At 39.9% G+C, this 23,099-nt stretch overlaps 1 protein-coding gene across 2 annotated transcripts in view; it reads left to right on the forward strand.

The window, feature by feature from the left end:
- The first annotated feature begins 1,154 nt into the window (after window positions 1–1,154).
- Window positions 1,155–23,099, forward strand: part of neu1 (neuraminidase 1) — a 29,375-nt gene continuing 7,430 nt past the window's right edge. Inside the window, exons 1-4 of one of the 2 annotated variants that reach the window (XM_060850376.1) lie at window positions 1,155–1,417; window positions 7,984–8,083; window positions 14,734–14,923; window positions 20,721–20,983. In XM_060850376.1, the coding sequence (XP_060706359.1) occupies window positions 14,779–14,923; window positions 20,721–20,983 (408 nt within the window). In that variant the 5' untranslated portion in view covers window positions 1,155–1,417; window positions 7,984–8,083; window positions 14,734–14,778. The remainder of the gene's footprint in view (window positions 1,418–7,983; window positions 8,084–14,733; window positions 14,924–20,720; window positions 20,984–23,099) is intronic. The other variant, XM_060850375.1, reaches the window with a different exon arrangement.

Consider the following 23,099-nt stretch of genomic DNA (forward strand, 5'->3'; position numbering starts at 1 on the left):
CAGTGATGCCCATGAATGTAAATTGGAAAGAACACTGATTGTCAATGCCCGGGGGATAAACCTGTGACTGCATCCTCTTGCATACCTCAAAATGGAGCTCCAGTATAACCGATACATTAATTTTCAAGTTTTCCCTTGTGAAGGTGGATATGCCAGCTTGGAGGTGACATCACTAATTAATGCTGTTAGTATCTCCCTAGTGTGCAAACAAATCAGTGAACTGGGCCTTCATGTCATACTTGTAATTCTCCTTGTTGAGTTTTTAACCTTCTGTTGCTTTCTGGCTGCAAATACCTTGTAGACAGAAAATTAGGATTTTAAAATGTGTTGCTGGAAAAGCGCAGCAGGTCAGGCATCATCCAAGGAGCAGGAGAATCAACGTCTCGCGCATTAGCCCTTCTCGATTCTCCTGCTCCTTGGATGCTGCCTGACCTGCTGCGCTTTTCCAGCAACACATTTTTAAGCTCTGATCTCCAGCATCTGCAGTCCTCACTTTCTCCTAGAAAATTGGGATTATCTTCCATCCTGTAAAAATGCCCCAACCAGCACACTTGCTCTGCGTGGTAAGTGCCATTACACTGGGAGGTCTGTGTTTGAGAGGGACGCCACATCAGTACTTTGACCTTCCCTGAAATACCCTGAATGTGATCCGAACAGCAAAGGGGATATATTCATGTGATTTAAAAACAAACACCTGCTGGGGGTGGGGGAATAAAAACTCAGCAGGTCTGGCAGCACCTGAGAAAACAGAGTAAACGTTTCTAGTCCAGTGGCCGTTCAGTTCAGATGGTTCACTGGTGTGGAATCGTTGACTCTGTTCTCTCTCCGGAGATGCTGTCAGACTTGTCGAGTTTCTCCAGCAAATCATGTTTTTTTAAAAACAAAGAAAATTAGTTTATGAACTCCTGCTACTTTGTTTTAACGTATTCCTATACCTACGTGTTAACATTATTATTTTACGTTATGTGGGGGGAGAGGAGGTTTCTGTATTAGTTGTGTCTGTTTAGAATAGGGAACCTGTGCTCGGCTGGTTGAGTGTCCTTTTGGGGTTTGGGTGGGTGCAGAAGGTGAGAGTTCTCTCTGTATGAGAAGGCTGGATGTGGAAATGCCTCATTCTCCGCCCCTCCATGGGCGGTCATACGACGTAATAATAATCCGGCCCGAGAGCAGCAGTCCCGGGGGTGGAGGTGGTGAAGGGAGAGCTGCTGCTTACAGACTTGGGAGTGTTCTGTGATCAGCTCATGGATCCCGGGGAGTTGTGACAGAGTGGCCCCGGGTGTGGATGAGGATGGTCCCATCGCCGCCTCCTTGGTGCTTTTCCGGGGCCGGCTTGAGGCGGAAATTGGCTGTCGCCCTGCAGCTGCCTCTGCTGCTCCCCGGCCTCTTCCTGCTCGGTGGAACCGCACTCCCGGCCGAGGTAAGCTCACACACTCTTCTTCCTCTCCCCCCAAATCCGGCCATGAGGGACAGGGCTTGGATTGGCGGTAATGGGAGGGAGGGTGGGTTCGGATTGAGGAGGGGTTCTCTTTGACTGTAAAGATCTGGGACTGAAGCCTGGGAGGAGGAAGGGTCAATGAGTTAGGAATTGGAAGCAGAGACCGAGGGGAGGCTGTTCACGAGACGAGAATTGTAGGGGCTGTGGTGCCATCGACAGGAACTGGGAGAATTCATTGATAAAGCGGGAGAGGGAGGAATGGGGGAAGTAGGGAAGATGTCTTGGTATCTTTTTTCATTCATTCAGGGAATGTGGGTGACCTAGCTTGTGCCAACACAATTGCCTACTTTGAATTGTACTGGAGTTTACGTTTGTGCTGTGTTGTGAAGTGGAGTGGACTCCCCAATCCACTGAACTAAAACTGAAACACCCAAAGAGGAGCATCTCACCCTCCCACCTGTTTAAAGAGTGTGAAATGTGGTGTAGTCAAAGAGTGTGGCGTTGGAAAAGCACAGCAGGTCAGCATTCAAGGAGCAGGAGAGTCAACATTTTGGGGATAAGCCCTTCATCAGGAATGAGGCCTTTGGGCCAAGGGGCTGAGAGATAAATGGAGGAGGGAGGGGGGTGTGAGGCTGGGTGGAAGGTAGCAGGAATGCAATAAGTAGATGAAGGTGGTGGTATAAATGATGGATTGGAGAGGAGGGTGGAGTAGGTAGGTGGGAAGGAAGATGGACAGGTCGAACCATGAATACAATTCTCACTCATCTGTTTTTTTAAAAAAAATTATATGTCCTGTGCCTTCCTGTGGTGTTCTCCTGTCTGAAATGCCTCTTCCGAGAAATGCCTTTTTCAGTCGTTTCTTCATTGTTGGTACTGTTATTGTTTGGAATGTGCTTTCTCTAATACATAGGTGACTATGAGAGTGTGTGTCTGTCTGTGTGTGTGTGTGTGTGTCTCTCTCTCTCTCTCAGCTGTTAGCTGTGACAGGATGTCAGTTAGCTCTGGTGTCTTTGTCCAATTTTCCCCTTTTTACCTTTGATCACATATCAATATTTCTTACAATAGGGTTGATTCTATGTTGTCAAAACCATCAGATTTAAATTTAGTAAGTTTTTAGTGTTTAAGTGTCTGGTTCAAATTGGCTAAATTCAAAAACATTTTGTTTTGGTTAAAAAAAACTGCTGCTTGGCCTGCTAACTGTACAGCCTTTTAATTCAAATGCTTTCTGTGTAACGGCAAAGTCAAGCACAGAAATAACACCTTTTAAAAGGACCACACAACGCTCTCCCCATTTAACAATTTTACAAACATTCTAACTTGCTGCCTCCCAATCTACAAGTACTGTACCCAACTTCACAATAGCTATGATCCAGAATTTGCTGGGAAAATATTGGTGAACTGATTTTGTTTTTGTACCATTGCAGTCCATGTGGTGTGGGTATCCTCCACAGCACTGTTAAGGAGGGAGTTCCTGGGAATTGACCCAGTGATTGTGAAGGAATGGCAATATGTTCCCAATTCAGGATGGTGAATGATCTGGGACTGGGGTTGGGAAACACCAAGTGGCTGATTTGCTTGTGGAGGTTTTCTCGTTTGAATTGGTTAAAAACTTTAGCTTTGGTGGGGATACAAACTGGCTTGGAGGTAAGGGGAAGCGTACAGGGTGTGAATGGATTATACTTTTGTGAACTTGTACATCATTATTTTAGCTTGTTGCATGCTACAGACTTACAAGATAAATCTAAGTGCCTCATGATTGTTGCTCCAGTTGGAGTTTGATCAGTTGACATGTTTGTCTGTCATAACCACTTAGTATTAAATTAGAATTAGTGCTAAATTTCAATTTAGTTGGCAAACATTTGAATCAGTATTCATTTGTCAGTGGGCTATTTTCTGTAATTACAGTAGTGTTGCTTCTCACTTGAACTAAAGGTTGTGACAACTGAAATAGATCCGTTGGGATAATGTTAGACTGAAGATCTAAAGATCCCAGTTCAATCCTTTGTTTTGGTAGAATAAGCATGGACTGTGTTCATTTGCCAAAACAAGTTGCATGTGGCTTGGATTTGTTCTTAATTGAATGCTTAAACTTGATTTGTACAGAGTTTGACCGCATACAGCAGATGTGTTTGTTCTGTGACCCAGCAGGTGTGTTTGTTCTGTGACCCAGAATTTGCTGGGAAAATATCAGTGAGTTAAAGCATAAGGTGTTTTAAGTGTGTTAGTAAAAGCAGCAATTGTGGGCTAGACTTGCCGTGAGCTACATTTTATCAATTCCTCAATAATCTGCACCACTACACATGAGACCTCATTGTCGATTCTCCTGTGAATTTCAGGATACTATTGCCATTGCGCTGTAAATATGATTTAAACTTATTGAGGAAAGATGTTTATTACAGCTCCCTTTTAATGTACTGGCATGCAAATATGGTGCTTCAGGTTGTTTTTGTTGGAGAGAAGAAGGTTGAGCGGCGACTTAATTCAAACATATAAGAGAATCAGAGGGTTAGATAGGTGATGGTGATGGCTAGCACGAGGGGATATAGCTTTAAAGTGAGAAATAATAGATATAGGACAGTTGTCAGAGGTTGTTTCTTTACTCAGAGTAAAGAACTCATTGTCTGCAACAGTCATAGACTTGTCAACTTTAAGGACATTTAAATGGTCATTTTGTGAGGCATATGGACGAGAATGGAATAGTGTAGATTAGATGGGCTTCAGATTGGTGCCACAGATTGGCGCAACATCGAGCGTTAAAGGGTCTGTACTGTGCTGTAATGTTCGATGTTCTAAATAGTTAGACTCCCAGAAAAGGAAACAATTTCATTTGTAACTCCCATGTATTTCTGTGGCTACTAAACCACTCCAGGTTGCTGTCAAATATAAAATATCTTAATGTCTTTTCTTTCTTTCTCTGTATTTAATTTCTGAATCTATCTTGACTCTATTTAGAGAAACAAAAAGTAGGAATAGGTTTCTCAACCCATCAAGCCCATCTGCCTTTGGACCTGTTCATGGCTGAGCCTCCAATTCAATGCCAAACACACAGTCTCTTCATACTCCCTGACAGTTTTCATCTCCAGAAATTTATCTTTTTTTTTTGCAAACCTATTAAGTGCCTTCAACTCCGCAGTCCTCTGTGGTAGAAAACATTTCACTGGTTCATCATTGAGTGAAAAAATTATTCCTCATATCTCCATTCAAAATGGCCTACACTGTATCCTGAGACTGTGACCCCGGACTCTGAGCCCCAGAAAACATCATCCCTGAATCCAGTCTGTCCAGCCCTGTTAGTGTTTTATGTCTCAATGAGATTTTCCCCCTGAAAATATTCTAAATTCCAGAGATCACCAGTCATCAAAATGGTATTTCCTCTTGCGACAGACCTGCTGTTCAGTTGGTAAACCTTCACTGCACTTCCTCCAATACAAACATATTTTAGATAAGGAGACAAAACTGCTACCTGATGGAGGATCAGCGCTGCGAAATCTAATGTTTCCAAACAAACCTGTTGGATTATAACCTGATTATTGTGTGATTTATAACTTTGTTCATCCCGGTTCAACACTGGCTCCTCCACATTGGATTCTCCAAGGCATTGTACAACTGTAGCCTCAGATATCCTTTGTAATGAGATAGGTGGACTTTTCTTGAAGTTTCTAGCACTGATATGAGAATGAAAGGGGATGAACTTATCAAGTTCTGTTGTACATTGTGAAAATGAACACCGATAAACTTGTCCGTGCTGAAAAGCAGACCAGTTGATTTCAATGGTTACAATGAGAGGAGTGTTTGGGGAAGAAATGAGAGGATAAATCCACTGTGAGCCTGTGACACGATAGAGAGTTCTGGATTACTGCCTCATGAGTTTGATTTTTTTTAGCCTGCATTTGTGCTAAATTTTGAAGCTGCTGGTAACATTCAGAGGGATTAATAGGATCACTGACAGTTCATCATCAAAAACCTTGCAAATTTCTGACAATTATATTCAGAGATCATGCTGATAATGTGGATTGCAACTACTAAATATGACTGAATTTTGGTTGGAGATTGCCATTGGCTCTAGGGGTCCATTGTTAATGTTGATCTCTGAATTTATACTAAGGGTAAATCTTGGAAATTGTTTCATATTAAGCATGAGAGACTTCTAGGATGTATAATGGTTTGAGTGCAAGCTGATCAAATGTTCTATGTGTATGCAAAGTTACTTGGCCACAAGTTAAGAGATCACATCCATTGCTGCTCACCATTTATCTGTTGAGCCATGTGTTGCCTCATTACAAAATCTAATGCTATGAGAAGTCTATATCAATACAACTGAATAAAATTTCCTGTAGAAACAAAAATTAGAAGAGCTAAGCAGACCTGTCAGTATCTGTGAAGAAAAATTAAAGTTAATGTTTCTGAGGAAGGGTCACTGGACCTGAAACATTAATTTTGATTTCTCTTCAAAGATGTCAGACCTCCTGAGCTTTTCCAGCAACTTGTGTTTTTGTTTCTGATTTCCAGCATCCACAGTTCTTTAGTGTTAAAATTCCTGTAGAAGTAGGTGATGGATTGGACCAGAAGTTCAGATCGAAGCTAGACTTAGCATAGTCCCTTTGTTGATCTCGGGATATTTCAAAGTAATTTGTAGCCAACTGAGTGCTTTGGAAGTTTAGTAATGAAGGGAAATCATTAATGTAAGTTTCCAAGGAGCCATTAGGTAGAGGTTCATTGAGCGTGATTGTGCCCAGATCATTTGTTTTTGTTTGAAGTCATGTTGGCACAACCATCTTTTAGCTTAGCAAGTGTGTGCCATTTACAAGATGCATTGCAGAAATTTACCAAGGCTCCTTTGACCACTAAACCCTTCCAAACCCATGACCACTATTTAGAAGTCCAGGATGCATGGGAACATCACATGCAAGGTCCCTTCTAAGCCACTCACCATCACAACTTGAAATACATTGCCATTCCTTCAGTGTCACTGGCTTGAAGTATGGGAACACATTCTTCAAAAGCATTATGAACACTAAATGGATTGCAGCAGTTCAAGGACAGCTAGAGATGGGCAACAAACACTGACCCAACCAGCAAAGCCCACAACTCATGAATTACTGAAGGTGGACAAGCAGAATATTTTATAAAAAGGCATGATACTTTAAATTGATGTTTGAAGAGAACTTGTGTACTCCTATAAGAAACATAAAGTTAGCGTGCAGGAAGAAGGGCTTATGCCCGAAACGTCGATTCTCCTGCTCCTTGGATGCTGCCTGACCTGCTGCGCTTTTCCAGCAACACGTTCTTCAGCTCTGATCTCCAGCATCTGCAGTCCTCACTTTCTCCAGGCATGACATTAGAAAGGCAAGTGGCATTTTGGCCTTTCATGCATAGAGACTGAAGTATATGAAGAAAGTCTGCTACAAGAGTATTGGGTTTTGCTGAGACTAAGCCTATTTTGTGCAGTCTTCATGTCCCTATCTGAGGAATGGTATACTTGCATTGGAGACAGTCTGGCAAAATTGCACTAATTGGGATGGGAGGCTGAGAAAATTGGACCTATGCTGTCTTAAGTTTAGAAGAATGAGAGGTGATCTCATTGAAATAGAAGATTCTGAATGTGCATAACAGGATGGATATTGAGAGAATATTTTTCCCCCAAGTGGACAATCTAGAACACAGCTTCAGAATAAGTGGATAATCATTTAGAACTGAAATGAGGAAACTAATTTATCACTGAGTGTTGTCAATTGTCTATCCCAGAGGGTTGGGTTTCATCATTCAAGACTGAAATCAATAGATTTGATATCACAGAAAACTAATTTGGAACCAATTTGGGTAATCATTTTGCTATTGAAATGCCTTTTTAAAAATAACTTTGTTCAGTCAGTTAAGTACATTGTGCACATCTATCCTTTCTTTGCTATTTTGTTTTTAAATGCTTTCCTAGCTAGCCTCACATGTACTGCCCTCTAAGCATGAAGTCATCCAAATTTCTGCAGTCTACCTCATAACTATTATCCATTGCATTTACCCATTGTTCCTAAGGTCACTAATCTACATTGAGTTATATCTTTGTACCAGGAGCTATTTTTAAAATTCTCAACCTTATGTTCAAATCCAAGCTTAGCTTCACCCTTTTCATGTCTCTGTAGCCTTCTCTAGCCCCTCAACATCCTGAGAGCTTGCATTATTCCAACTTTAGCGTCTTGTGAATCCTCCTTCTTGACAGCTTACTTTCAGCTGACTGGTTCTTCACTGCCAGGATTGACCCCTCATTTTTTTTAAATAGCTGTAAGAAACCCAAGTGCTAAATGCCCAAAGATGTACTTTATTTCGTTGTGTATTTTTGACTGTCATTTCATGTAAAGAACCATGGAGATATTGTAAGTTGCAAGTTAATGCATTATCCTGAAATGCATTTTGACAGGAGTTAATTTCAGTGACAGGATACAGTGGCAGTAGGAGCTTCTCTTTTGTTCTCCATTTAGCTCATCTTAGCAGGAAATTAGCTAAGTTCTGTTCACTGAAAAATGTTAACGACATGCTACCACTCACTTCCTTAGCAGGATAAGAAAGACACTACAGACAAGCTTTTTCCTTATGTTTCAACATTGTTCAAGATACAAGTGATGACAGTAAACTACTGAGAAAATCTTTAAAACAGTAAGTTCCTAAGTCCCCAAGAATCTTATAATATTTGGAAATGTAAAAATGGACCTGGGCAAATCCCTTCACTTGAATATGATTATCTCTGCGCAGAAATCCCTGGTTATTGTCCACTTTACTAATGGAAAAATTCCTTTCCATTCCATCCTATTTAGACCCTGCATAATCTTATACATCTGTATTATATTCCTGCTCAACCCTCAATCTTCTGAGTGAACAATCCCAACCTAAGAGATCTTTTTGCTTAAGGCATACCTTTCACCCCATCAGCCACTTCAGATTCTTAGTAAAGATTGTGTGTTATGATTTGGAAAATATTTTACAAGTGTTCCAGAAAACATTACTTGTATTTCACCCCAGGCATCATCCTGGTAAATGTTCTCTGCATCTTCAAATTGCAATCACAGCCTTCTCATAATGTGATCAGAACTGCACACAGTACTCTAATTGTGGCCTAACCAGTGTTTTAACGTAGTTCCACCATTACATCCCTCCCTATTCTTTGCCTTGACTAAGGATCCCATGTGCCTTCCTTAACCACTATTGACTGCCCTGGTAGTCTCAGGAAGCTATGGCTGTGCACACCAAGATCTTCAGTATGATCCAGGGGTCCTGCCTTTCAGAGTCATTGTTGTTCGCACTCCCCAACTGCATAACCTCTGACTTTTGAGGTACAATTCCATTTGCTGCTGTTTTGTCCAAGTATCCAGTCCATTAATATCCTTTTACAATTTACTGCTATCCTTCTAACTTTTTTATCACACTCAATTTTTATGATTTGCCCAAGTTTCTTGATCATATCCCCTATGTTTAAGTCTGAATAGTTAATGTTTACCATGATATTAAGTGCCCTTGTTGGAATCCAGGGCCATCACATAAACAATATTATCTTCTACTTTCTGCCTCTCTGCCAATTTTGGATCCATGTGCCACTTTGCAACCAACTTCCATATATCTGATTCCTATTCAATGTGGTTTGTTATTAATTGTATTTTTTCCCCCCAAATGGCTCCTTGGAATGGGATGGAGCATGCATATTTCACTGACTTTGTACCTGGGCACATGAATATCCCTTTTTAAGCATTGGTAATGATGGCTAGCATTTAGATGAGGCATTTAATCATCCCATCAGCCACTTCAGATTCTTAGTAAAGATTGTGTGTTATGATTTGGAAAATATTTTACAAGTGTTCCAGAAAATATTACTTGTATATTTTATATTTTAAAAGGTTTAAATGTTCAGAATATTCTATCCTGGAAGGTTCAGTCATTAAGCACATTCAAGACAGCGGTTTTGAATTTTGGATTGTAAAGGAATGTGAAGTTGAGGTTAAAAATCAAGCATGATCTTTAACTGTCTAGAGGGCATAGGTTTAGGTGAGAGGGGAAAGATTTAAAAGAGACTTAGGAAGGGCAACTTTTTCATGCTTGTTTGGAATGATCTGCCAGAGGAAGTGGTGGAGGCTGGTACAATTACAACAATTAAGAGGCATCTAGATGGGTATATGAGTAGGAAGGATTTAGAGGGATAGGGGCCAAGTTCTAGAAAATGGGACTAGATTAATTTAGGATATCTGGTCGGCATGGATGTGTTGGACCGAAGGCTCTGTTTCCATGCTGTACACCTCTATAACTGTACTTCAATGTATGTCTTATGGTCTTATGTAGGATTTTGACGTGCAAAATGGTTTCTCTGTTTGGCAGTAGGGGATCACTTAAATTCTAAAACAAAAGCTCACTAAAATGATTTGAGGCACTTGAAGTGAGACAAGACACCTCAGTAAATCTTATTTTTGTGAACATTATTTTTTTTCCTGAGTATTAATCAATTCTGTTGCTGACAATACAAGGCAATGATTTAGAATATTCTTGTCTCTCTAGTCTTGCTGCTTATAGCCACAAAAAATAATTTCATTACAGCTAATAAAGCATGATAAAATTGGACTGCACTTTGCACAAACCTCTTATGTAATTCAGTAAGATCACCTTTAACTCAACTTCACATTCCTTCACAGCCATCTTGTCTTTAAATACCCAAAATTCAAGACCTTTGTTTTGAATGTGCTTAATGACTGAACCCTCCAGGATCAAAAATTCTGAAGCTTTAAACCCTTTAAATAAAGACATTTCTCATTGTCTTTGTTCTAATTGGGTGCTCCTTTATTCTGAGACTGTAACCATGTGTTTTTTTTTGATTTCCAGGGAGATTTTTTTTTCAGCCACTACATGGCTGGTTATGATAAATTGGGGATCATTACTTTAAGGGATGACAGTGGCAAGCAATTAAAAAAATCATATGGAGGAACTGCAACAATTGTTCAATCCTGTCTGGAACAAAAATAAAGCACAAAATGTGGCCCAACTGTGCCTAACAAGAGAAATCAACAAGAATACTAGATCCAAATAACACTTGATTGGCCAATACGTGATAACTAACTTAAACTCAATACTACATACCTATCGAATACAAAAATAGCCTATATTTTGTTCAATCATTAACATAGATTTCTGTTCTATTCTGGAAGTGCCTTACCAGTCTGGATTTCAATTTCACTGTCCTTTTTGATGCTTCCTCAAGCAATCATTACCCTTGTGCTCCTTACATTAAATCTGATTGAGGAAACACCATGATTTTTAAACTTCCTCTTGTTTTGAAATCCCTCCATGGTCTCCATCTCTCCCAATCTCGAACCATCAGAGAAACTCAACCTAAGGGCTGGCCTCTAGTCTTGTGAAATTAATAACTGAAACATTGAGAAACAAATGCAGTCATGTAGATCACATCAACAGATGTAAAATTCAGTCACAGTGGAACAACATTTGCCAATAATTCCATGTAATAAACACCCTTATCTGCAATGGACTTAACACAATTATCATCCAGTTATTACCCAATGGTAATTAACTCAACACATGACTTGAGATTATTTTCCAAACAATAACCTATTCAGATTTCAAGAGCTTTATCTCCATTTTTACCTGTGTCTGTACTGATATCTGTGTTCTACTTGGCTGTAGATCATATGGACAGGAAAGTAAGTCAACACAAGGATGTGCTTTCTTCAATTTTGTAAAATTCGATCTGACCACCTGAAAGTGATTGATTAGTAGAATATTTTAGGCTAGGTTGTCTGCTGAGAATAGATTAGTTCAAATGCAACAATGCTTTCACACAGTCCCCAATTTTATTGCCTGCCTGGGTTTGTTTGGCTGTGTGTAAACCAGCATACTATTGGGTACCGTGGGATTTCCATCTGGTGAGTTAGGTTAAAAATTACTCACTCAGTGGACAGAAATGTATAGTCACATAATCAACGTGAAATGACGTAAATTTTCAGCAAATTGTTTCATGTCGCTATAGTCTTACCAGATCATATTAGAAGGGGCTGCTCTCTCATTAGAGTGAAGCGACTGGTAGTGATTTAACCTGAGGGTCACCAAGCCTCAGGTGAGGGAAGAGGTTGAAAAGGAGAGACCTTCATGTTAACTTCAAACCAGTGATGAGAATTGAACCCATGCTATTGGCATCACACTGCTCTACAAACCAACAATCCAGCTAACTGAGATAAACCGATTCCCATTTTCAGATTAGGCAACATCTAAGAAACAAATTTAAGTTTTAGAAAGACCATCTGTGTCTCTGTCCATGAATGTTATCTGACCTAAGCATTTCTAGTTTTGTTGATTTTTTGATATCAGATTTACAAAACCATCATACTTGTGGTTGGCACGGTGGCACAGTGGTTAGCACTGCTGTGTCACAGCGCCAGAGACCCAGGTTCAATTCCCACCTCAGGCAACTGTCTGTGTGGAGTTTGTACATTGTCTGCATGGGTCCCCTCTGGGTGCTCCGGTTTCCTCCCATAGTCCAAAAATGTGTAGATTAGGTGAACTGGCCATGCTAAATTGCCCATAGTGTTAGGTGAATGGATAAATGTAGAGGAATGGGTCTGGGTGGGTCGCTCTTTGGAGGTCAGTGTGGACTTGTTGGGCTGAAGGGCCTGTTTCCATACTGTCAGTAATCTAATCTAATCAGAAGCTGTATCTGGTAATTGCATTGCTTTATTTTGAGGTCTGATTCTGCGCATTTCATTCAAGCCAAAATTTTGACAGTGGTGAAGTTTGTGTAAAATAATTTAATTAAATAGTGATTTGTTTCTGGTTGTTTTATTTTAATCTGAATGGATTTAAATTTTAAAGAGTGGTTTGTTTTATTAATCAGATAATGAAAGTCTGTATATATAATATAATTATAGACTTTAAACAGCATGGGAAGATGCCTTCAGTCCACACCAGGAATCAAGCATCTGCCAACCCTAGTTCCATTTTCCAGCATTTGGCCCATAGCCTTATACGCAATGGCACTTTGTGATCATTTAAACACTTATTTAATATCATCTAAAAACTCATTTACCATCTTTTCAGGCCCTGAATTCCATCTGCCAACCATCTCTGGGTGAAAAAGAAATTCTGAAAATCCCCCTCAATCCCCCTGACTGTTGATAACTCTGCTAAAGGGAAAAGATGCTTTCGGATATCCCTATCTGTGCCTCCAATAATTTTGTACACCTTTGTTAGCCCCCTCAGCCTAACCAATCTCTTCATAACTACAACATCCTGGTGAAGTCCTCCAGCACCCTCTAGTGAAATCACATCCTTCCCATTGTGTGGTGACAAGAACTACATAAAATACTTAAGCAGTTCCTAACTAATACATTGTTTAGAGGTTATGATGTAACTGTACAAAAACACCAAAAGAACTGTGGATTCTAGAAATCTGACACAAAAACAGAAATTACTGGGAAAGTTCAGCAGGTTTGGCAGCGTCTTTGGGAAGAGATCAGATCAATTAATATTTCCGATCCAGTGACCCTTCCTCAAACTGAAGTTTATGAATGAGGAGTCCTAAACACTTTTGTTCTGTAACATCTTTCTCCATTAAAATAATATTTAGGACCTCTACTCTTGATGCCAAGTTCCATAACCTCACATTATATCCATCAGCCACCTTTTTGCCAACTCACTTATCTTTGTAGACTGTACGATCCTGACCAGTTGCTTTTCCACCTATTTTTGTCATGTGCAAACTTTCCTCACCCAAATTATTAGTATATTTTATAAATAATGATGGTCCCAGTACTGATCTGTTGCACTACAATATTAATAAGTTGTCATTCTGAAAATGCTCCGCTTGTTCCAACTCTGACTTCTTTTAGTTCAAGTTAAAAATCACACAGCATCCAGTTATAGTCCAACAGGTTTGTTTGGAAGTTCTAGCTTTCAAAGCGCAGCCCCTTCATCATGTGGCAGCGTTTAGCCCCTCAAGCCTAATCTACCATTCATGAAGATCATGTCTGGTCTAATTACAATCTCAAGTCCATTTCTAATAAACTTTGACTTCCTTATTTGTCAAGAATCTATCAACCTGTGCCTTTAAAATGACCCTTACCTTCATTGCTCTCTGGGAGTTTCACAGGCTCCTAAATCTCTGGAGGGATAAAAAGCCATCTTCATTTTAATGGAATACCCCATATTTTGGAGTTTTACGTTCATACTTTCATTCACAGTCAGTGTATGTTTGAACAAATGTGTTCAGGTGCAGTCTTCCAAACCATATTAATCTGCCTCATTTATGAACATATATTTTATAAATATTGATAGACATGTTTAGATTCTAATGCCAGTGCAGAAACTGACTTCTGCAATCTATCACAATTGTGTTTCCAGTCCAGGTGGTTAACCACTACTGTACTGAAATTCTACATAACTGATCGTACCAGCAGCAGACATGAGAAAAAAAAATTATTTTAGCTTAATAGGTGCATCAAAGATTGGTAAAATCCAAAACACGCAAAGTACCTGTTCTAGAACATATTTCATATTTCTGAACTGAAAAGTGAACAACATAGAAAAGCAATTTTCCCACATTTCTAGTGTTGGCTGTGAGTATCCGACAGTACAGGTTCCTGCACTCTGACTCCGTGTTATTGTTCTACACCCAGTTCTGATAAAGATCCATTCTCGGATGATGTTTTTTGGTTCTGCCTCCTCCACTAGTGCAATACTGAAACAAGAGTTACAATTAAAATGGAGTTCAACAATTTTTGTCCAAATCTGTCTCTGTAGCTTCTGAAGTTTTCTTTTAACTGGGATATATTGCTTCTTGAAACTATATTTTTTAAAAATTACAATCAGAACAGGAATTGGGCACAATCTGTAGTTAGTTTTCTATCATTCTGATAATCATGGCTGTGTTTATCTCTGTCCTGATTCTATATTTTTTTTGTCAGTCAAGTGTATCAATTAATCTGGATTTTATAATTTACCATTTGCTCTCAGACAAAATTTTTTTGATTGTGAAAGTTTACAGATTTCCAGCACCCTTATGTTTTGAGAGGACCTGCCTCCTCAAGTTACCCTGAACTAGCTCAGCTGGACTCTTCCATAAACAGAAACAGTGTGTCAGTCTACCGTATCAAGTTCTCTATCACTGAAAAATTTCAGTTTGATCTTATACACTTAAAAGAACATAAGCCTAGTCAATGCAACGTGTCCTGATAATTTAACCATTAATCGTTCCCATTGACGGAGGTCATATAAACTGGTATATTATGTAACACAATTCATCATTTTCCTTCTCTTTCCAGATCAAGCCGCTGGTCGAAAGTGAACAGTTGCTGTGGATAAGTGGTATGGTTGGCCATGTTGACACCTTTAGGATCCCCCTTATTGCAGTCACACCTCATAATAACCTCATAGCTGTGGCAGAAGCTAGGAAGCATTCGTCGGCAGATATTGGTGCTAAGTTCATTGCTGTCCGCACATCTACTGATAAAGGTGATTAACTTTGTTAAGGAATGAAAGGACTGTTTGAATCATTGATTTCTGGCAACAGAATAACTCCCTAATTAGGCTGCACAGTTTGATAATCAAATTTTTCTTTTGGTTCTGACAATTGAACTATTCAAATGCTGAAGGGAATTGGCATATATCCATATTTAGATACAGAAATGTGGTTGACTAAACAAATTGGGCGACACTTCCAATCCGAAAGCATTCAATAATTTTCCACAGTTCAAACGTATGTTTCTGAATTTAAGAACAGACTACACATAAAGCAATTGTTTTCTGAACTAATGCTGCTTTAAATCAAACCATTGGGGTGGTTGGAATAAGAGGGAAAACAAAAAGGAATTAAATCTGTGGATCACTACTGAATCCCTTTTTCTAAAAAAAAATGCGGTTCTGAAACAATTAGCTGATGAAAAGCACTTAGAAGAAGGGTGTAGTAGGAGAAGTAGAACGTGAGTGAACTGTGAATGATGAAATTCTGACCTTTGCACTGGTCAAGATTTGTATTATTGTAAATACTGGCCGCTGTAACCTCTCCTGTCTTCTGTGGGGAATGAACAAGTTGTCTTCTCCTCTGATTTGTTTCACAGTCTTTTAGCAGATCTACCTTCTAAAGTTCAGATTGAACCTGAATGCTCTGCAAAGATAAAAACATATCTTAATTTAACCTTCTAAAGCAGAAGGATTCCAGTTGCAAAACCACGGTGGCACAGTGGTTAGCACTGCTACCTCACAGCGCCAAAGACCCGAGTTCACTTCCTGCCTCAGGCAACTGTCTGTAATGAGTTTGCACATTCTCCCCATGTCTGCATGGGTTTCTTTCGGGTGCTCCAGTTTCCTCCCACAGTCCAAAAATGTGCAGGTTAGATGAATTGGCCATGCTAAATTGCCCGTAGTGTTAGGTGAAGGGGTAAACGTAGTGGAATAGCTCTGGGTGGGTTGCTCTTCGGTGGGTCGGTGTGGACTTGTTGGGCTGAAGGGCCTGTTTCCACACCGTAAGTAATCTAATCTAAAATTGAATATGGCCAGAGTTATCTTTTCTGCTCTTCCCCCTATTCATGTTTAATGAAGTCCACAATTGAAGTACTTACTTCACATGCTCAGATGTTTCGGATATGATTTAAAACTAACTGTTGTGAACAAACTTGTTGGTGCTTTCTGGATTTCACAGAAAATATACAATGCTCTGGTGTGAAATGCCAAATTTTGTTTTTAAATCCCTAGTAACAAGTTTCTACAGTTTTGAATGAGTTGCAATCTTGCTCATTTCTGGACCTATGTTAAAGAGAAAGAAACTGCAAATACCTGTTGCCTTTCACAGCCTCAATATGGCCCAAAGAGCTTTGCATAAAATTAGCATTTTTCAAGTGTAGTTACTGTTTAAATGTAAGAAATACAGCAACCAATTTACAAACAGCGAGTTCCCATTATTAATATAAATATATGCTAGACACCAAGAATAACTCCCTGGCTTCTCTTCGTTGAAATATAATAAATTTTCTACATCCACCTGAGAGGGCAGTTAGGAGAAATATATCTCAAAAAGACTACAGAATCAGCAATAAAGAAGCACCCTTGCGTTTCACTGTTTTCTGACTGCTTGCATGAAGCAAAGTGTTCTTGTTGATTTACTAACTGTCAGGTTCCTTGACTGTGGTAAACGTATTTTTACAGTTGTCACCATCTGTGATTGTAATCCTGGAAGAATCACAGTTTAAATCTCTTGTCTGGTAACCAGTTGCTGTTGTTAATGTCAGATACTCTCAAGTAAATTTTGCACTAAGAATCAATTAGTGATAATAGCATCCAGTGGTTCAATGATCTAATGTGTAACTGAGCCAAGCAGATTGGCAAGATTCTTTGTTCTGATCAACAATACCTAGTAGGGGCACAATGATCTAGTGGTATTATTGCTGCACTATTAATCCAGAAACTCAGCTAATGTTCTGGCGACCCGAACTTGAATCCTGTTAAGAGTTCAATTTTAACAAAAAAAATGGAATTAAGGATCTTCTGATTACCATGAAACCACTGTCAATTGTCAGGCAAAAGCAATCTGATTCACTGATGACCATCAGGGAATGAAATCTGCCATCATCACATGTGATTCCAGACCCATAGCAATGTGGTTGACTATCAACTGCCCTCTGAAATGGCATAGCAAGCTACTCAGTTATATCAATCACAATGAAGCCTCAAAGAAATAAAACTCTGCAAACCACCTGGTATCGAACCATGCACTGGAAACCAAATCGGCAAAAACATCCCTGTTGACTGAGCAAAGTGCTCCTTTACCAATATCTGTGAGCTAGTGGCAAAATTAGGAAATTTGTCTTAGAGTAGTTCAGCAACAGCATGACATTTTCTGAAAGTTAAGATTCTATGAGAATGACTGTCCGAGATACCACCATCACAATCACCTCATATGTCCTCTCCCACTGACAGAACCAACAGGCAGAAGTGGTGGCATTATTATGTCCAGTTGGGAGGGAGTTGCCATGGGAGTCCTCAACATCCAACTCAGGATCCCATGAGGTCTTATGGCTACAGTTTAAACATAAGCGAGGAAACTTGCTGCTGGTTACCACGTCCTGTCCTCCCTCAGTTGTTGAATCAGTACTCCGCTGTATTGAACACCACTTGGAAAATGCACTGAGGGTAGCAAGGGCACAGAATGTACTCTGGGAGTGGATTTCAATGTGCGCAATCAAGAATGACTCAGCAGCAGCACTACTGATTGACCTGGTTAAATCCTAAAAGACGGAGTTGTTTGACTGGGTGTGTGGCAGGTGGTGAAGGAAAAATGCACATGACCTCACCTCATCAATCTGCCAGCTGCAGATGCATCTTCTGGCAGTACTGACAAATGGTCACCGCACAGTTTTGGGGGAAATGAAGTCACGCATTCACATTGAGAATAACTCCATCATATTCTGCAGCTTTAGCACCATACAAAATGTACCAGACTTCAGACAGATCTAGCAACTCAACACTGGGTATCCATTTGAAAGTAATATAATAGTATTTTCTACGTCTACCTAAGAAGGCAGTTAAGAGAAATATATCTCAAAGACTACAGAAAAGAACAAAGAACTCAGCAAAGAACCAGCACCAGTGCACTTCACTGTTTTTGACTGCTTGCATGAAGCAAAATGTTCTTCCTGATTTACTGTCAGTTTCTTTGATCGTGTTGAACATATTTCTACGGTTTCACCATCTGTGATTGTAATCCTGGAAGAATCGCAGTTTAAATCTCTTGTCTGGTAACCAATTGTCTTTGTTAATTTCAGGTGCTCTCAAGTTAATTTTGTACTGTGGGAAGAATCAATTAGTGAAAACAGTATCTAGTGGCTCAATGACCTAATGTGGAACTGTGCCGAGCAGACTAGGATGATTCTATATTTTTATCAACAGTACTTAGTGGGGCACAATGGTCTAGTAGTTTTATTGCTAGACTGTGGACCATCAGTAGCAGAAGAATTATACTCCGGCACAATCTGCAAACTCATGGCCCCACTCTACCATTACCTTCAATACAGGAGATGAAACCTAGTTTAATGGAAAGATCAGGAGGGCATACCAGGAGAGTACTGGCATACCTAAAATTGAGGTGTTAACCTGGTCAACCAGGGGCCTTTCATGCATTAGGCAAATGTGATAACCGCTACACTACAGAAACACAACACCCTGACAACGTTCCAGCAATAGTACTGAAGACAAGTGCTCCAGACCCTGCTGTTCTTTAAGCCAATGTTATAACATTAGCATCTACCCAACAATGTGGAAAATTGCCCAGGTATAGTCTGTGAAAGCAGATGAATCCAACTTGGCCAATTACCATCCCCGATAGTCCAGTCTCGATAATCGGTAAAGTGATGGAAGGTGTCATTAACAATGTTATCAAGCAGAACCTGCTCAATGATGCCTCGTTTGGGTTCCACCAGGGCCACTCGGCTCCTGACCTCATTACAGCCTTGGTTCAAGCATGGACAAAAGAGCTGAATTGTAGAGGTGAGGTGAGAGTGTCAGCCTTTGACATCAAGGCCCCATTCGGCCAAGTGCATCATCAAGGAGCCCTCAGAAAAATTGGAATCAATAAGAATTGAGGCAGACTCTTGGCTAGCTGGAGTCATACCTGGGACATAGGAAGATGGTTGTGGTTGCTGGAGGTTAATCATCTCAGCTCCAGAATATCTCTGCTGTGTTCCTCTGGGTGATTCAGCTGCTTCATCAATGACCTTCCTTTCATCATAAAGTCAGAAGTGGGGATGTTTGCCCATGATTGTACAATGTTCAGCACCGTTCAGGACTGCTTCAGTATCTGAGGAGTTAATGTTCAAATGCAACAAGATCTGGATTATGTCTTGGCTCAGACTGACATGTAGGAAGTTACATTCACACCACATACGTGCCAGACAATGAGATGATCGAACCACTGTCACTTGACATTCATTAGAATTATCATCACTGACTTTCCCACTATCAGCATCCTGGGGTTCCACTGACCAGAAGCTCAACTGGACTTGCTATGTAAACAGTGGCCGAAAGAGCCGGTCAGAGGCTAAGAATACTGTGGCATATCATTCACCACATGACTCCCCAGAGCCTGTCAAACGTCTACAAGGCACAAGTCAGGAATATGATACTCCCACTTGCCTGGATGGATGCAGCTCCAACAATACTCAAGAAGCTTGACCATCCAGGACAAAGCAATCTACTTAATTGGCATTATTCCCTCCACCGCCGATGCTCAGTAGGAGCACTGTGTACTATCTACAATATGCACTGCAGAAATTGCCAAAGCTCTTCAGACAGTACCTTCCAAACCACAACCACTTCCATCTAGAAAGACAAGGGCATCAGATACATGGGAACACCACCATCTGCAAGTTTCCCTCCAAGCCACTCATCATCCCAACTTGGAATTATTTTGCTATTCCTTTACTGTCACTTGGTCAAAGTCTTAGAATTCCCTCCCTAAGGGCATTAATGAATCATCAAGTTCCAATAATTAGAAAATTTAGTGAATAATTTAATCTGTAATGATCCTAACACAGATTTTTGCAAACTAATATTGTCAGGAGGGGAGTCACTACACAGCAATCAGCAGTAGCAATTATTACTGAACCATAGCTATTCCAGCAGTACACCAAGAGGTTTTTTTTATTCACTCATGGGATGTGGACATTGCTGGCTAGCCAACATTTATTGTTCATCCCTGCTTGCCCTCGAGACAGTGGTGTGGTGAGCTGTCGTCTTGAATTAGTGCAGTCCATGTGCTGTAGGTAGATCCACAATACATACAATGGGTGATAAGAAATTGATGAATTTGATAATGTTTTAAATTCATCTTGGTTATATACTAATTTGTTTACAGTGAGCCTACCTGTACATCCTATTGGATTATTTCAGGTGAGGCGCCATTCTGAGTGACAGCCAGTGACTGAACAATTCAATTAAAAAAACTTGTGAGGACATGAGTGGTACTGGAACTAAATATGTAAGGGCCTGAAGTTTCTGATACAACATTTATAAGGCCACATGCGACTGAGTCTCATGATCTTGTTTTTTTTCAGCTCATCACTCACAATTGGTTACAATACAATGCAAATCACCTGCTCACACCTTTACCCATAACAGTCGCCAATGTGGATATTGCAAATGTCACCTGGTGTGCTATTAAAGTTGAGTCCAATACCTGTGAATGGAAACATGATGCTTGAAGTGATAGAGAATTTCAATCCCTCACGTTGTTACTTAGCTTCATAATTTTCTTATTCAGGTGAAACCTGGAGCCCAACCACCTTCCTTGATGATGATGGTTCAAGGACTGATGGCCTGAACTTGGGGGTAATATTGGTTGATGAAGAGAAGGATCTCATTTTCATCATGTACACAATATGTGCCCACTACTATCACTGTAACGTTTCCAGCACACTATTAATTGAGAGTCAAGATGATGGGAGAACCTGGAGCCAACCAAGAAATTTGTCTGAAATGATTGGCACAAAAATGTTTGCACCTGGGCCTGGAGCTGGAATTCAGGTGAGTGAAATCGGAGGGAGAACACATACAAGGGGAACTCGTAGGCACATGAACAATCACATGACCTAGAGTTTTTGTTTTGAGCAAATTTTGTGAAATTCACAATGCAGTTGGAATTGTGCTAGTTAGGTTACACTTAAACTCTCTGCAAAAGAATTACATGATCTCACACATCAATGCAGTCAGCCTAGTAATGTGACAAAACATAATCTCTACTTTTTAAAAGAAGGAAAATTATTGAATAGTAACTTGATGTACTTCCATTGATACAGATGAAAATTTGAGTCAAAATAAGCAGTTTAATGGGGAACATTGAGCTTTCCATTTGAATACCTTGATTTAAAAATAACTGAAAGGGATATAAAAGGTCCAAAGGACATAATCGTCCACCATTTCAGTGTACCCTGATCAGTTTTTTAAATAAATTAAAGTTTTCTGGGATGAAAATAATTTTCCAATGTGCGTACTGCTGAGAAGCCTAAGCAATGAGCACTATTTGGGCGGCACAGTGGTTAGCACTGCTGCCTCACAGCGCCAGAGACCCGGGTTCAATTCCCGCCTCAGGCGACTGACTGTGGGGAGTTTGCACATTCTCCCCGTGTCTGCGTGGGTTTCCTCCGGTTGCGCTTCGACGGGTCGGAGTGGACTTGTTGGGCCGAAGGACCGGTTTCCACACTGTAAGAAATCTAATCTAATTTGAAGAGATATCATGTAAGTTATTACAGATAACTGGATTGAAGATAACATGTCGGCATGAATTGAAGACTGGTTGAAGGGTAACACACTATTGCACTAAATAGATCACTTAAAGTTTGGCAAGCTTCAACTCGGGGTCACCAACAAGTAAAATACTTATGCCTCAGCTATTTATAGTCTAATGCATGATTTAGATGAAGGAAACAGATTAACACATTATAAGTCTGATTATACAAAGGTAGTTATAAACTGGAAAGGTCAGAAAGTATTTAATTATTCATTATAGAAGAAGAAAATGAGCAATGCTTTTTAAAAGATGGTGAGAGAACAACATTTCCTGTTCTCTCTCCATCTTTTATACCATTCTTTGGTCTTTGAAATGTTGGCATTTGGGGGTGACCTGTACAAAAATCTAAGCAAGTTAACATGCAGGTGTCACAAGTATTTGGGGAAATAAATGTCAGGATACCATTTATGACAAAAGAAATGATATATTGGAGTATATAGTTATTGAGAGATTTAATTCAGAAGGGAAACAAAATAAACCTTAAGTGTCATTTCTATGAAAGTGACTTGTTTTTGAAGAGGTCAGAAATTATTTTTGAACAGTCAGTTCAAACGTTATTTCCAAGATAGGTGGCTTGAGATAAGTGTCTCAATCAATTTGTTAATTGCTGAGTATTTACATTGTTGAGCTTCATGACCTACACAGAAGCAGATGGACAAGGGCCACTGGTAAAATTAGTTCTGGAGAAGATAAATCATCATAGTATAAGGGCAGTTTAAAACATTTTTTTTAGATTGTAGAAATTTGTAGATTGAATCTAATTTATAGATTAGATTAGGTTCCCTACAGTGTGGAAACAGGCCATTTGGCCCAACATGTCCAGACCGAACCTCCAAAGGACAACCCAGCCAGACCCATTTCCCTCTGACTGACTAATGCGCCTAACACTATGGACAATTTAGCATGGCCAATTCACCTGACCTGCACGCCTTTGGACTGTGGAGGAAACCCACCCAGACACCGGGAGAATGTGCAAATTCCAAGGCTGGAGTTGAACCTGGGACCCTGGTCCTGTGAGGCAGCAGTGCTCACCACTGAGCCACTGTGCTGCCCCTAGAACTGTCCTTGTTGACAGATCTGTCTTTTAGTTCTATCAGAGCTGGGAGATTGGCCTGAACAGTTTCAGCAGCTAGATAAAGATTGGAAAGAGATAGTTAATAAGAAATCTTCAATTCAAGACAGAAGTGATACTTCATTAGGATTGAGTAACTGTAAAGAATATCATTTGGTTCATTTTTTCCTTTTGCTTTTTAAGATTTTTCTAAATTTGTTAAAAGAACACTGGGGCCCTCCTGTAAATATGTTCAGTGCCCATCACAGTAATCAAATTGCAAAAATAAAATGTGTGATCTA

Source organism: Hemiscyllium ocellatum, chromosome 35 (genome assembly GCF_020745735.1).
Source record: "Hemiscyllium ocellatum isolate sHemOce1 chromosome 35, sHemOce1.pat.X.cur, whole genome shotgun sequence".
Taxonomy (NCBI): domain Eukaryota; kingdom Metazoa; phylum Chordata; class Chondrichthyes; order Orectolobiformes; family Hemiscylliidae; genus Hemiscyllium; species Hemiscyllium ocellatum.